Source organism: Ruditapes philippinarum, unplaced genomic scaffold, assembly GCF_026571515.1.
Source record: "Ruditapes philippinarum isolate M1 unplaced genomic scaffold, ASM2657151v2 ctg3277_1_1_1_1, whole genome shotgun sequence".
NCBI lineage: Eukaryota > Metazoa > Mollusca > Bivalvia > Venerida > Veneridae > Ruditapes > Ruditapes philippinarum.
The window spans coordinates 122,430-137,074 of NW_026851554.1; the positions used below are offsets into that span (position 1 = coordinate 122,430).

General features: G+C 33.7%; 1 protein-coding gene across 1 annotated transcript; it reads right to left on the reverse strand.

The window, feature by feature from the left end:
- Nucleotides 1-3,224: 3,224 nt before the first annotated feature.
- LOC132744016 (dynein assembly factor with WD repeat domains 1-like) lies at nt 3,225-14,130 on the reverse strand. The gene is made up of 13 exons (XM_060732658.1): nt 13,991-14,130; nt 12,300-12,372; nt 11,875-11,966; nt 11,314-11,366; nt 10,977-11,035; nt 10,483-10,605; nt 10,186-10,285; nt 9,842-9,949; nt 9,344-9,450; nt 8,618-8,739; nt 7,786-7,958; nt 5,478-5,640; nt 3,225-4,564 (listed from the first exon to the last, which is right to left on the reverse strand). Exons 1-13 carry the CDS (start codon nt 14,028-14,030, stop codon nt 4,530-4,532), a joined length of 1,248 nt encoding a protein of 415 aa, XP_060588641.1. The 5' UTR covers nt 14,031-14,130; the 3' UTR covers nt 3,225-4,529.
- Nucleotides 14,131-14,645: the final 515 nt, after the last annotated feature.

Genomic DNA, 14,645 nt, shown 5'->3' on the forward strand with positions numbered 1-14,645 from the left:
CACTATTTTATACTATAATGATGAGGGGAAAAAAAGAACGAAGAAACCTGCTCTGCACTAGGGTGATAACACTGTGCCTATACTACCAATATACTGCCAGGCCACCCAACAAATTACTGTCAACAGACCAGACTCTACACTGCTTGTAATCTCTTAACCTTTCAACTCCTGAAATACTTAAATGGACTTGTCCAACTTCCATTATGGAACAGTCCACTATCATTTTAGTGGATATTAAGATGAAAGTTTTGCCAACAGTGACTGTGAGCCTGGTTGATTGCAGACTGGCCTGGCTCTATACTGGTGGCAAAGGCTAATCACTTTAGATCTGAGCAGGGGTACCAGCCATAGCTATCAATGGAAGTTCGAAATTCAGGGCAAGTCTTATATATATTCAACAGTCAAGGTTAAAACTATCAACAAGCAATAAATAAGCAAATGAAAACTAACAATTGTAACGGTCTGTTCAACTGGACGGGTATTACTAATTAAAACATATCAACACTGAAGAACAGCAGCATGTAAATTAATTCATTGATGAAAAAACAATAGAAATATATGTACGTAAATAATCATTATAAATATTTGTAAATAAATAATACTTTATACGGTGGGAATGTAATTTTTTTTACAAATTTCATGGAATGTTCACAAGTTCATAATATATATAGTAAAAATTATTTGTAAAATACTGAAATAATTCATCTTCTGTTACTAAGGACGGAGCAAAAAAAACACATGTTTGCATAAAAGCAATGAAGCATTAATGTGATATACATTGTATATAAATAAATTTGAGCATGAAAACGAAAGATAATCAACATAAAAGAATGCATAGTACAAGGGTGTTTTTAACAGTAATATAGTTATGTTGCTGCTCAGTAAAAATTTAAAACAGGAGTTGTTGGTAGGACACTGTGCTAGACTATTCTTAATTCTTGACAGTAAAACAAAGGTCCAGATAAAGTAGAATTTTCAAGTTTAAAAAGGGCCATAACTCTGTCAAAATCCATGTAAGGGTTATAGGCCTCAGTGACCTCCTATTATGCTCCCAAATAAATATATGAAGTTTCAATGGAAGCTTTGGAGATACCAACTTGTGTGCAGTGTGACACTGACACCCAGGTGGGTACAACATTGTACAATAGATTTCCCTATTCTTTGCATAGGCGAGCTAAAATGTTCAGGTTTAAAACTGGAATTCTCAGACAACATACATGAACAGACTCAAACTGAGCTGTGACATTTTCAATCATGTCCTTTTGGCAACAGTTTCCATTCTAAGTACTCTATTTGCATGATTTTACATTTTTTTGCCGCATGTTTCACTGAGGAAATATTATTATTATTGCATAATTATTTTGACATATATATTTTATTATAATTTTTTTTTAACTCTTGTACTATGCACCCTTTCATACTGCAAGACATAAAAATACAATTACATGTACAATAAATACAATCAAGCAGTCACAATTCAGCTAATAAAAATAATTTGATACACAAAATAATACAAACAAACAAACAAAAATCAAAATTAAGTTTTCAATGAAACACTGCCTTAACTCAATAAATATTATGAAACAAGTTAAAACAGCCCTGCATTAAAGTGAATTGGTCAAAACTGGAAAATCTGTTAGACCATAAATAACTAGAACTATCACTAAATGTGATTAATACCCCCACAAGTCTGCTTCGGAAATGAGGATGTTACTAGTAACAGAATACCTTGTAAAAGAATTGAAACATAGAGTTATGGTTGTGGGCAATTAAAGATAATTGTGGTTCATGTATGTTGCATTTCCTTTCAATGTGGTTGGCCATTGATGAAGTTTAATTGAATTACTCTGTAATAAGTCCAGAAAGACAAAGAAAAAGAACAAAGGGCAATAACTCTATAAATACTGAAGATAGAGTTATAGTTCTTGTGCACTGCACTTCCTCTTATTGTGCTTGACCATTGTATGAAGTTGTTTTGGATTCAAACCAGTACGTTTTAAGTTATGCTCCGGACAAGGAAAAGTATCAAAGGGCAGTAACTCTGTATTTTGTCAAAATGGAGTTATGGCTCTTGTGCACTGCACTTCCTTTTAATGTCCTTGACAACTGTATGAAGTTGTACTGAATTCCAAACTGTAGTTTTCAAGTCATGCTCTTGACAAGGAAAAGTAACAAAGGGCAGTAACTCTGTAATTAGTCAAGATGGAGTTATGGTTCTTATGCACTGCACTTCCTCTCAATGTGCTTGACCATTGTATGAAGTTATAATGAATTCCAACAATAAGTCTTCAAGTTATGGTCCGGACAAAAGAAAGCAATGGAAAAGTAACAAAGGGCAATAACTCTGTAATTAGTCAAGATGGAGTTATGGTTCTTGTGCACTGCACTTCCCCTTATTGTGCTTGACCATTGTATGAAGTTGTTTTGAATTCCAACCAGTAGTTTTAAAGTCATGCTCTGGACAAGGAAAAGAAACAAAGGGCAGTAACTCTGTAATAAGTCAAAATGGAGTTATGGTTCTTGTGCACTGCACTTCCTCTCAATGTGCTGGACCATTGTATGAAGTTATAATGAATTCCAACAATTAGTCTTCAAGTTATGGTCCGGACAAAAGAAAGCAATGGAAAAGTAATAAAGGGCAATAACTCTGTAATTACTTTAGATAGAGTTATGGTTCTTATGCACTGCACTTCCTCTCAATGTGCTTGACCATTGTATGTAGTTATATTGAATTCCAACCATTAGTCTTCAAGTTATGCTCCGGACAAGGAAAATGCAACGGACAAAAAAAAAGCAATGGAAAAGCAACAAAGGGCAATAACTCTGTAATTACTTTAGATAGAGTTATGGTTCTTGTGCACTGCACTTCCCCTTATTGTGTTTGACAATTGTATGAAGTTGTTTTGAATTCCAACCAGTAGTTTTCAAGTTATGCCCCGGACAAGGAAAAGTAACAAAGGGCAATAACTCTGTAATTAGTCATGATAGAGTTATGGTTCTTGTGCACTGCACTTCCTCTCAATGTGCTTGACCATTGTATGTAGTTATATTGAATTCCAACCATTAGTTTTCAAGTTATGCTCCGGACAAGGAAAATGCAACGGACGTCTGGACCGACCGACCGACCGACCGACCGACCGCCCGACCGACCAACCGACCGACCGACCGACCGACCACCGGGTGACTCCTATATACCCCCCAAACTTCGTTTTTGGGGGTATAATTATGTTGTAATAAGTGATACAATACCATGAAATAATTATACATGGATGTTGTTGGTAAGTGTGAGATACATGATCCGATATGAAGTATATTTATATAGCACATAATGAATTGTTCTGGAACAAAATATTATAAAACATCATATAAATGTCCGGACTTAAAATCACTAATAGCTCTTTAAATATTTTTTGTCAAGATTTTTTTTTTTTTTAAATATCAAATTTATACAGGTCTTTGTTTTATTTATTGATATTTGAAATCCTTATGGAAAATGTGCCCATGGTAGACTAATCCACTTTAAACCTTGATAATTATGTAAAAAAACAACAAAAAAACAACTAAAAAAACACACGCACAAAATCCCTCTCAAAGAATAACTTTAAATAACAGTATATTGCTTTTTTAATTTATACTATAGTTTATACATTAAATACTAATTCTTAACAATGGAAAAAAAATGTAAATCACTATTATAGACAATTAATTGAAATTGTCAAAACTTTTTGAATTTGGATATAAAACACTGCTGAATTTACAGTATACTAATATACAACGAACTTATTTCATACAATCATGGTCTTATCAGAGGAAAAAATGTAGTTAATGTCTCTCCTTCAAATGTGGACAACTATCTTGTTTGTAAAAAGAAAAAATCAAAATAACATAAATAAAAATTAAATAATAATAATAATAAAAACCTACAAAAAAAAGTTGTGAATTGTGAAAATGCAATCAAAAAATTATTGTTCTGAAAAGAAAAAAGAAATGAATGATAGTAAATTTAAAAAAAATCACAAAAAAATCCTTTTCCATTGACTAAATGACTTGACCTCACAATAAACTGCACAATTTAATTTCATTATTTAAGAATAATTACAACTGGAAGCCATGTTTCACACAGGCACTTTTATGCTATATTACATGCATATACAATCATTTCATGATTTATACTATAAGCAGCAATATTCTATGAATTCAGCTCTTTTAAGAGTTACTTCCCTTCATTTAGTGATAAACTTCATGAAAAGTCAATATTTCCTATGCTATTGTTATTCAATAATGAGTGATAAAGTTTGAACAGACAATTCTCTCTATTTTCATTTCAACAGACTATTTATGAATGTTATTCTATTCATTACAGGTCTAACATCTCTAACTTAAAGGAGATAATTCTTTCAAATGCTCTAATTATGTAATATAGGGGAGATAATTTTTTTCAAATGCCTTTTTGCAAATCCAATGTATTGAACTTTCTGATTGGTTAAAATGCTGACTAGGGGGCGGGCATATTGAACAGTTTCCTACCCTCATCTCCATATTCGACATGTGTTGTCTTTACTTCCTGAAATAAAAATAAACCAATCAAATAAGCACAAAGTGAGTTTGGCAACAAAAACAACCAATATCCATATGAGAGGTGGCAATAATGTAAGATTTCAATTCAATTATCTATCTCATGTTATAAAATTTGTTATTCTTACTGTTCAAAAAAGCTACTAGGATTAAAACTAAATTGAGTCACTTAAGAAAAATACTTACATGAAAATTTGAGACATGTGTAAAACTAAGTGTACTAAAGAACTTTAAATCTGCAAATTCTTAATTTGAAAGCTGTTTTGAAGGGTTTTTGTTTTACCTTCTATCAACACAGTGTAGGTCATGTCAACTTTCCAGTTTAACTAGTAAAGGAAGACTGCATTGTGATTCTACTTAGGTGCCCGTTTGTGCCTGAAATAATGCACAGAGGGGCACCTGAGTAGAATGACAACGTTCCTTAAGCTAGCTGGATAGCTTACTCTCTTGAAAGAATCAAAAGTCCTTGGTAGAATTTGAATGCACAGTGGTGAGGAGCAAGTGGTTTGAAGGCAGCAACCTTAACCACTCCGCCACCGACACATCTTACCTTGAAGGTACAGAAGATTGAGTTTTACAAAGAAAATTCTTCACTTGCTTCCTTTGTTGTTTTGTGATCTAAACCAGGTGAGCCTAAAACCCCATTTAATGTTAATGGTCAAAGAGAAGTATCTGAAACCTAAATATTTATACCATCAGTCAATTAATGGAGGTTCTTAGAGACAGGGTAACCATGACGGGAATTAAGAAGAACAACTTGACAACCATAATGTTCCAACAAGGATTTTCAGTGATTTGAAAGAAAAAGAAGACAGAGAGTGTCATGGATGGAAGGACAGACAAGGCAGTGACCATATGACCTCCCTTCGAGGAACATAAAAATAATCTAGCACTAGACATACCAGTTATTACAGTATTTCCTTCATAATTGAATGCACAGCTAAATATTTCATCAGTATGACCCTCCAGTATTTGTTTACATTCCCCGTTCTCCGGGTCCCAGATACGTGCTGTCTTGTCAGAACTGGCCGTTAACACTGATGTACCTTGTGGATTAAATGTTATCTGCAAAAAAACATGACACCAGAACCATGAAGTTTATTTTCCTACACACTACAAAACTTTTTTTAATTTAAAGCAGCATGCCTTAAGTTTCATGCTAATTTTCATGAAAACTTGGAAAGTGTATTTAAAAGTAATATATTGTGAAGGGAATAATAACAAGAGGGCCATGGTGGCCCTAAATCGCTCAACTGAGATGGAATACTTGTTTATTTGGGTCTTTTAAAAGAAGATTTTTTTTTACTATATGCATGTAAGGAAAATCAATGACCCACTTGGCGGGGGCGAATTTTGACCCCTAGACAATTTTCTATCAAATAGGTAGTCACTCACTATAAAAGATATTTCATGCCAAAGTAGCCTTTTTTTGTTTTTTCCTATATAAATATAAGGAAAATCAATGAGCTTCTGGGGTGGGGCCAATTTTGACCCCAGGACTGTTACTTGTAAAAACTCACTAGAAGATGTTTCATGCCAAATATCTAAGCTTGAGCTCTTTGGGTATTTTAAAAGAAGATATTTTAATTTTTTTTTTCCGTTGCCATGGCAATCAGATTTTTGCATGGAATTACATTCTTTGAACAATTTTTAAAGGTAACCACCAAAGAAACATTCACGTGAAGTTTGGATGAAATTGGCAAGTCATTTAAAGTAAAAGTTTACGGACAAACTCCGGACATAAAGCGAACACAAAGCTAAAATCTCACTACACAATAAAATCTTTCTCGAGTATACAATTCTTTTCCAACAATACTTTGAATTTATTCATTTATATATTTTTGGTACTAAATGGTTGCTACTTACATGAAATAATATTAAGGATATGTAACTGGAACACACAAAAACTTAGAAAACTAGCGATTATTTTATGTTACCAAACTAGAAATGTGTCCATAGGACACTGATGCCCCCCACACGCCACTGTTCTGTCAATCTTATGACTCTAGGTCAAATATTTTTTGGACTTCATGTGCCACAAGTTGAAAACTAAAAATCAACAAAGGGCCATAATTCTGTTAAATTTGTTCGCAGCAAAAATTCCTTTCTTTACTACCATCTACACATTAAGATTGCTAATCCCTGGAAGTTTAAGCAAAATCTGCCATCCGGTTTAAGAGGAGTTGCGTTCACAAAATTTCTACAAAGTATATAATGAAAAAATCAACAAAGGGCCATAATTCTGTTAAATTTGGTTGCAGCAAAAATTCCTTCCTTTACTGCCATCAACACATTAAGGTTGTTCATCCATGGAAGTTTAAGCAAAATCTGCCATCCGGTTTAAGAGGAGTTGCATTCACAAAATTTCTACATAGTATATAGTGAAAAAATCAACAAAGGGCCATAATTCTGTTAAATTTGGTCGCAGCAAAAATTCCTTCCTTTACTGCCATCTACACCTTAAGGTTGTTCATCCCTGTAAGTTAAAGCAAAATCTGCCATCCTGTATATAAAGAGGTGGGTTCACAAAATTTCTACATAGTATATAGTGAAAAAATCAACAAAGGGCCATAATTCTCTTAAAATTGGTCGCAGCGAAAATTCCTTCCTTTACTACCATCTACACATTATGGTTGTTCATCCCTGGAAGTTTAAGCAAAATCTGCCATCCAGTTTAAGAGGAGTTGCGTTCACAAAATTTTACATAGTATATTGTGAAAAAATCAACAAAGGGCCAAAATTCTGTTAAATTTGGTCGCAGCAAAAATTCCTTTCTTAACTACCATCTACACATTAAGGTTGTTCATCCCTGTAAGTTTAAGCAAAATCTGCTATCCGGTTTAAGAGGAGTTGCGTTCACAAGATTTCAGGACGGACGGACTGATGGATGGACGGACGGACAGACGGACGGACAAGTGCAACGCTATATGCTCCCACATTGTGGGGGCATAAAAAGTGTTATAAACACTTCAACTGGTTGACTTTCTAAAAAAGGAAATTGATCCAAGACCTTGTATCTAAAATACAATTAATTTTGAAAATAATATATAAATAATATTTCCATATCATCATTACTTCAAACTACTTCTATATCTATTAATTGATCCAGTCTGAGCAAAAAAAAACCCAAAATAACCCAGTCACAAATATTCAATTTTTTTTTCAGAAATAAAGACAGTAGATATTAAAGTATCATAACTTAAAACTTACTTTAGAAATTTCACCTTCATGACCTTCAAACTTGGAAACAAGTGTATGAGTTGTAGCATTATAGCACCTTGCCGTCCCATCAGCGGACGCTGTCAATAAATATTGCCCCGTCATGTCAAACGCTACATCCAGTACTTCATCCTCATGGCCACGTAAAGTTCCCACACAAGTACCTATCAAGTACAATACAAGATATGTAAATACAAAGTCAAACAAAAGCTGTCCATAAGATTGGGTGCTTGAATTTTCTCAGTACTTGATAGGAGGGACAGGGGACATAACTCTGTACACAAGTAACATAGTATGTCTATTTTAGTTCCAGGAACAAATTCAGAGCTAATTTTAAACCAAACAAAATCAAAATTGTTAAAATAACTACATGTTCCAGTACTGAGCAACAAGTGTAAAGTTTCTTTCACATGGAAACAACAGCTAGGACCCTTATAGGGTTTAAACCAAAGTGGCTAGTTATCCTTAGTCTAATAGATCACTATTAACTGTTTGAAACATATGCTGCATGTCATAAAATTGCTTCTAAACCCTTAAAATAATAATTAACATTTCCAATGTGCTATCAAGAGGTGTGACGAAGGCAAATGAGTGTGACTAAAGTGTTGGAGCACCACAATAAATATTATATTCCGATATATATCCCAGTAGGCTGTTGAATGATTAAATGCTAATATCTTGCCTTTCACCTGCAGAAATGCACTCTAAAACACCTAATATACGATAATGAATATATATGTAAGAATTGGCAAAAAACAACAACAATATTTTTGTACTATGTACTCCAACACTGTAGTGAGTTTAATCCAGGGCAAATACCTACCATGATTGGTCTCCCATATTTTACAAGTTTTATCCATGGACCCTGTAGCTATCAGAGAACAATCATAATTAAACTGGGCACTACTTATTTCTGCCTTATGTCCGATCAATGTATGTAACCTCCTGGAAACAAAATTAATTAAGTTGGATATATACATGTATAAATAACATAATACAAAATCAATATATAGAATTTATATCATATAATGAATATATTGATCTTTACCAGTACAATAATTCAAACTGTGATACTGTAACCTCCAAAGAATCTGCAGAAAATTGCATGGCCTATGAGAGAAGCTGCATATGACAATGACAACCTTTTTTAAAACACCAACCAAACCAGTCCTATGGTATGAAAGTGCTTTCAATGAAACAGTCAGTAAACATGGCGAAAGAACAAACAGGACAGCTGAGTGCTTTACCAAAATATTTCAGGCCACAGAAAAGGATGTTCATAATGAGGGATAAGAAAAATGAGCCGCGTCATGACAAAACCAACATAATGGGTTTGCGACCAGCATGGATCCAGACCAGCCTTTGCCTCTGCGCAGTCTGATCAGGATCCATAGTGTTTGTTATCAGTTTCTAGAGTTTGTAAGCGAACAGCATGGATCCTGATCAGACTGCGCGGATGCGCAGGCTGGTCTGGATCCATGCTGGTCGCAAATGCATTACATTGGTTTTTTTGTGACGCGGCTCAAATGTATAAAACATGATGATATACCTTCCAGTGATCACCTCCCACACCATCACAGTGTGATCAAATGATCCGGTGATCAATTGTGAACCAGATGAATTGAAAGAAAGGGAGATAATCTCAGCAGAGTGGCCCTGAAAAAACATACACCATCAATACATATAACATGAAATAAATGACAAAAAAATGTTCATTACAAGACATGATAACTTGAATCATTTCTGTGTTTTTTGACTTGTTAAGGTCATATAACAAGTTTTCAGCAATACTTTAAATCTAGCCCTTTCGTGTATTATTTCAGGCACAAGAAGACACATATTTTCATTGACATGCCTATATTGTAAGGCTAACATGACATCAAGTAAAATTTCAAATACACTAGTAAAACTATTGTTTTCATTAAATGTCATTATTTCAGTCCTGAGCTATGGTTTATGTGATATAAAAAAAAATCTTTTTCATATAATAAGTTCACACTTAAGTATTTAGTTAGTATTATAATATTTCATATACATAAAATCTTACATTAAGGGACGCGACCTCCTGTCCAGTCTGTATATCCCATAGTTTGGCAGTGGTGTCCATACTTCCAGTAGCTATCATTGTACTAGGTGGATTAAAACTTAAACATACCTACAACACAAACAAATTGATATCAACAATTTTCCAATGTGCATATTAAAGTTGGAAATGTTGTGATGCATAATTCATCGTTCACATACTTTGTAAATATCAGTCCGGCCTATTGCCTTCATGATTATAATAACTGCATATTTAACTTTGACCGTTCAATATTACACAACCCATACATGAAATACTAATATCTATTTCTTAACTTTTTTTTTCCAAATAATGAAAATGTTACTTACAATTTCTGCTGTATGCCCTCTGAATGTATGATAACATTTGCCAGATTCAAAACTCCATAATTTACATGTCTTATCAAATGATCCAGTTGCAATTTTATCACTACAAATATACAAACATAAAAATGTTTACATATCTTGAAGATTTCTTATACATACAGTACAATAAACTGGTCAACATTCTATTACTTTCTTTTTTATCTGTACACAGCATCACAAAACATGTATGTGTTATTGGACAATAATTTATGAAGATACAGAATATATGTTATATAGAGTGTTATATTCACTTTTACTTACCCATATGGATTATTAAAGGCTATTGCATAAACTACATTTCTATGTCCCTCTAAGGTGTGTAACTCTTCCCCTGATGCTGTGTCCCATATTTTACATGTTCGGTCATAACTTCCTGTGATGAAACTGAAAAAACAAATTATTCATTTAACCTTTAACCTGAACTGAAAGTGGCCAGCCTTTACCACCAGTATAGAGACCAGCCTGCATGTCTATGTCAGGCCAGGCTCTATACTGCTGGTGGTTTACTTTATGTATTTTCATATAAATATTTTGAATGATCAAAAAAATAAGCTTGGCAAATCCACAATTCAGAAGATTATCTGTTAATGATCATAACAGATACTATCCTACATGTATCAAAGAATTTATTTTGTTTCAACCAAAAATATCTACATATCTAATAAGGTTGAGTGTCTTTACATACTTACTAGAATAAGAATTATATTAGAAAACATAATTTCCAAAAGCTGTTAATTAAAAGAACTTCACATTACCTTGATCCTGATTTATTGAATGCAACATTTGTGAGAGGCAATATATGTGCTCTAAGAACCTGAAACAAGTAACATTTCAAATGCTTATTTCAATGTCAAAACAAAGTTGGTTTTATATTAAAATGTCGGAATAAATGTAAATCTGCCTTGAGTTAAACCCCAAATGTAATACATGTATAATATATCATAACATTTTAAAACTTTCAACCCTGTTTTATTGTCCACATTTTGACAATTATTGTCTTTATGAAAAATAAAAATAAATAAAAAAAACATTTGTTACCTAGATTTAATAACTGGTAACATATACTATGTATAGTAAAAAGAAGAAACTTACTTTGAACAAGTAAAAATGGTGTTCATCTTTTATGGCAAGCTTTTCCTGCAGTCCTGCTTAAAGTTAAGGATATAAAGTATTTCACTTTCCTGGAACATTTCAAGGTTCTTTGTCTTCTTTTATCTTAATTTAATTGAGACTGAGATTTATCTTAGAATATTATTTAAAGAGATAAATGGCAGAGTGGTTAAGGTCACTAACTTCCGTAAACTTGACATCCAACCTAAGTAGGTTCAAATCCTGATAGTGTCTGAATTCTATTATGTGAGGAAGTTATCCAGGTAGTTAATGGATGGTTGGCAATTCTATTCTAGTACTTGCTTGTGCCTGAAATAATGTCATGGACTCGTGTAAGTTCAGAATTTTGGGAAAATTGCATAATGTTAAAGACAATTTCTATTGGGAAGAGGCCTTTCATAGACCTCTGTCAAGTTAGGTGAAAATCACTAACTACTAGGCAAAACCTTCCACAAATAAACAAAGGGGCAAAACTATCAAACATATATGCAAGCACTATTCAACCCTGGAACTATGCACAGACAAAAATATGATAAAGGATACGTCCGATGAGTTTTCTAACTTGTTCTGTTTTAGAGGCTGTAATTAAAGCCTCTTTCCTGGCAATCTCATCGACAACAGCATCAACATCAGTCCTGAAATAAAAACGTTATTATGTGTACAACAGTTAACACCATTACTCATACAACAAATTACCACCATTGTGACCCAAAATTGTTTCGGTAAATATTTCACAAGTACCGTATATGGCGGTAAAATATTATTGACCTGAAGAGCTAACAAAATAAGTACAAAATGATGATAAAAGTTCTTTTTTTTAACTGTACATGGCTTTTCTTTCACAGGCTGGAGAAGCAGACCTCCTTTTTGGGGAAAACTGCATGATTTTAAAGAATTCTTCTTTGGGGAAACTGCCTTTAAATGACCGCATTAATAAAAGGAAAAAAAGTCCTGCTGTAAGAACTTACTCTGGTTTCAAATCCAGCAAGTCTATTGATTTTGTTTTTAGATTTCCACCTTGTTCATACTCAAGAATGATTCCTGAAAATAAAAGTCATAACAATTTTTAAGACAATTATAAAAATGTTTAGCTTCAGTATTCAGAGGCAGTTAGCAGACACCCTTGAGAGTGAAAGGAAGAAGCATAGAAAACTCCCTCAGAAAGAGACAGGAATTTCATTTGTTCGCGAGGGCCAAGTTAGATCTACTGGAGCACAAAAGAGTGGGGTCCTGCAGTCATCAAAGACCTTGGTGATGAGAGTAGACCTGGAAAAGCGACTTGTTTTCCCAGAATTGGTCCAGACAACTCTGCGACCAGACATAGTATTGTGGGCCCCCCAGGACAAGAAGATTGTGCTCATTGAACTGACGGTACCTTGGGAACATTAAATTTAGTGACTAGCACTAGTGGCAGTCCTTAGCAGTGTTTAATAATTTAGTAGCAAGCTAAAAGAGCAGCTCTCAAAGCGAGCTTTACGGTAACGCCAGTACCTGCTACAGAATAATGGTTTCAAAAAATTTCGCCGGAAGCACTGTAAAATCATGGGAAATCGACACATCTCAAGTTCTCAACTTTTCGAATTACAAGATAATGATAAAAGCCGGGGAATTTGATTGAAAATGGATTCGTAGCCTGGTCTCCTGCGCACTTCTATGGGTACCATAATAGGACTTGGAACCAGAATAAACAGAAGCTGTGCATAAAATATCGAATCATCAATGGCAGTATTAAAATGGAAAATGTAAAATATGGTGTGGAGTGAATTGTACGGCCAAAAGTGTGCAGTTCTAAGTGGACTGAAAACATAAAATGTGTTACATTATAATATACTTGAGGCTTTGCATTCTATTCTATTTTCTATTCTACATCATACTGCTTTAAGATCGTTTTCGATCACTCTAAGCAGGTATACATTGTATACATTTAAGAAACAGCTTTAAGATACAAGGGAATCCGGGAACCAGTCCCTAGCTCTTATTGAATAGACCCCTTGGTTCTTTTACATGCCCAGTGTATAGCACTGATACATGCGAGGATTACCTGGATTTCTTACCAGTACACCTCTAGGTAGGTGGGAAACACTGAAAGTGTCTCTGAAATATCCCAAGGGTGTAACCCAGGATCGAACCCGGGACCTCAGGAGTGATAGTCAGTGGTTTAACCAACTGAGCTATCGCGCCACCTCATTATTCATATTAATACAAGAGGTTGAACAGCTAGACCACTTCTTGATTACATTATTGGGTAGATGATCACCACGATGGTTAACAGCTAACCAGGCAGCAAGGTTCTAGAATTTGACTATACTAGAAATATCAATAACTTGCTTCTTTGCCTCGTAGACATACTCATAGCTGATCAAAAACTTAAAAATATCTTACAAATGCGTCTAAATTCTCTAAGTTCTAGTTAAGATTGACAAAAAAAAAGAAAACACCGGCAATGGTTTTAATTAAAATGATGTATTAGTTAATTTCAAATGACAAAATAGACTTTATATGACTTATATCGTATTTTTTGAAAATGCAAGACAAAACATGTGTGAAATATTTCATGGTTCTGCACTTGAATCCAGATTACTTGTAGCATTTCATACAGCGAGATTTGAACTAAAATGCCCATAGAAAAAAATTAAAATGGTTAAAGTGTTTTTCTTACCTGGGGGATAATACCTTAGCAGAAATCGCTTTAATTTCATGTTGAAGTTTGACTGTTTGTCAGCAGAAAAATCTTAATGGCGGAGCGTCCTGGACTTCAGGGGCAAGTAACTCTTAACGACAACAAGAGTACTAAAAGACGTTCATCATTGCCGTTCCTATCCTTATTACCTCTGGTTGTTTTTTTTGCGATCGTTCTGAACTTTTAACAGTCTTTTAGTTTTGCTTGAAAGATGAATGTTTTTAAATTATGAAAATAACACTTTTTATTTAGCTTGTAAAAGAATGAGAAATGATGGCAACCCTTTAACCCTTTCTGTTGTATGTTACACATGTATATTATTAGAGACTTTTATATCTCTGTAATATTATTATCTACTTGTTGTGGATAAAGTCGACTTTAGTTTTTATTGTTGTTTTTTGTTGTTAGTTTAAACAATATTTTATTTCTATTTTACAACATAAATATATACAGTAAGCATATACAATCACACTGATATATTTCGTGGATTGGAAAACAAGTCAAATGTGACTTATGTAAATTTCTTTCCACATATAATGTACTTGCAATAAAAAATATGCACATATTTGGTTCGAATTATACAGAAAAGGGAAATCAGATAAATAATTAAAATGAAAAAATTTGTTAGAACATT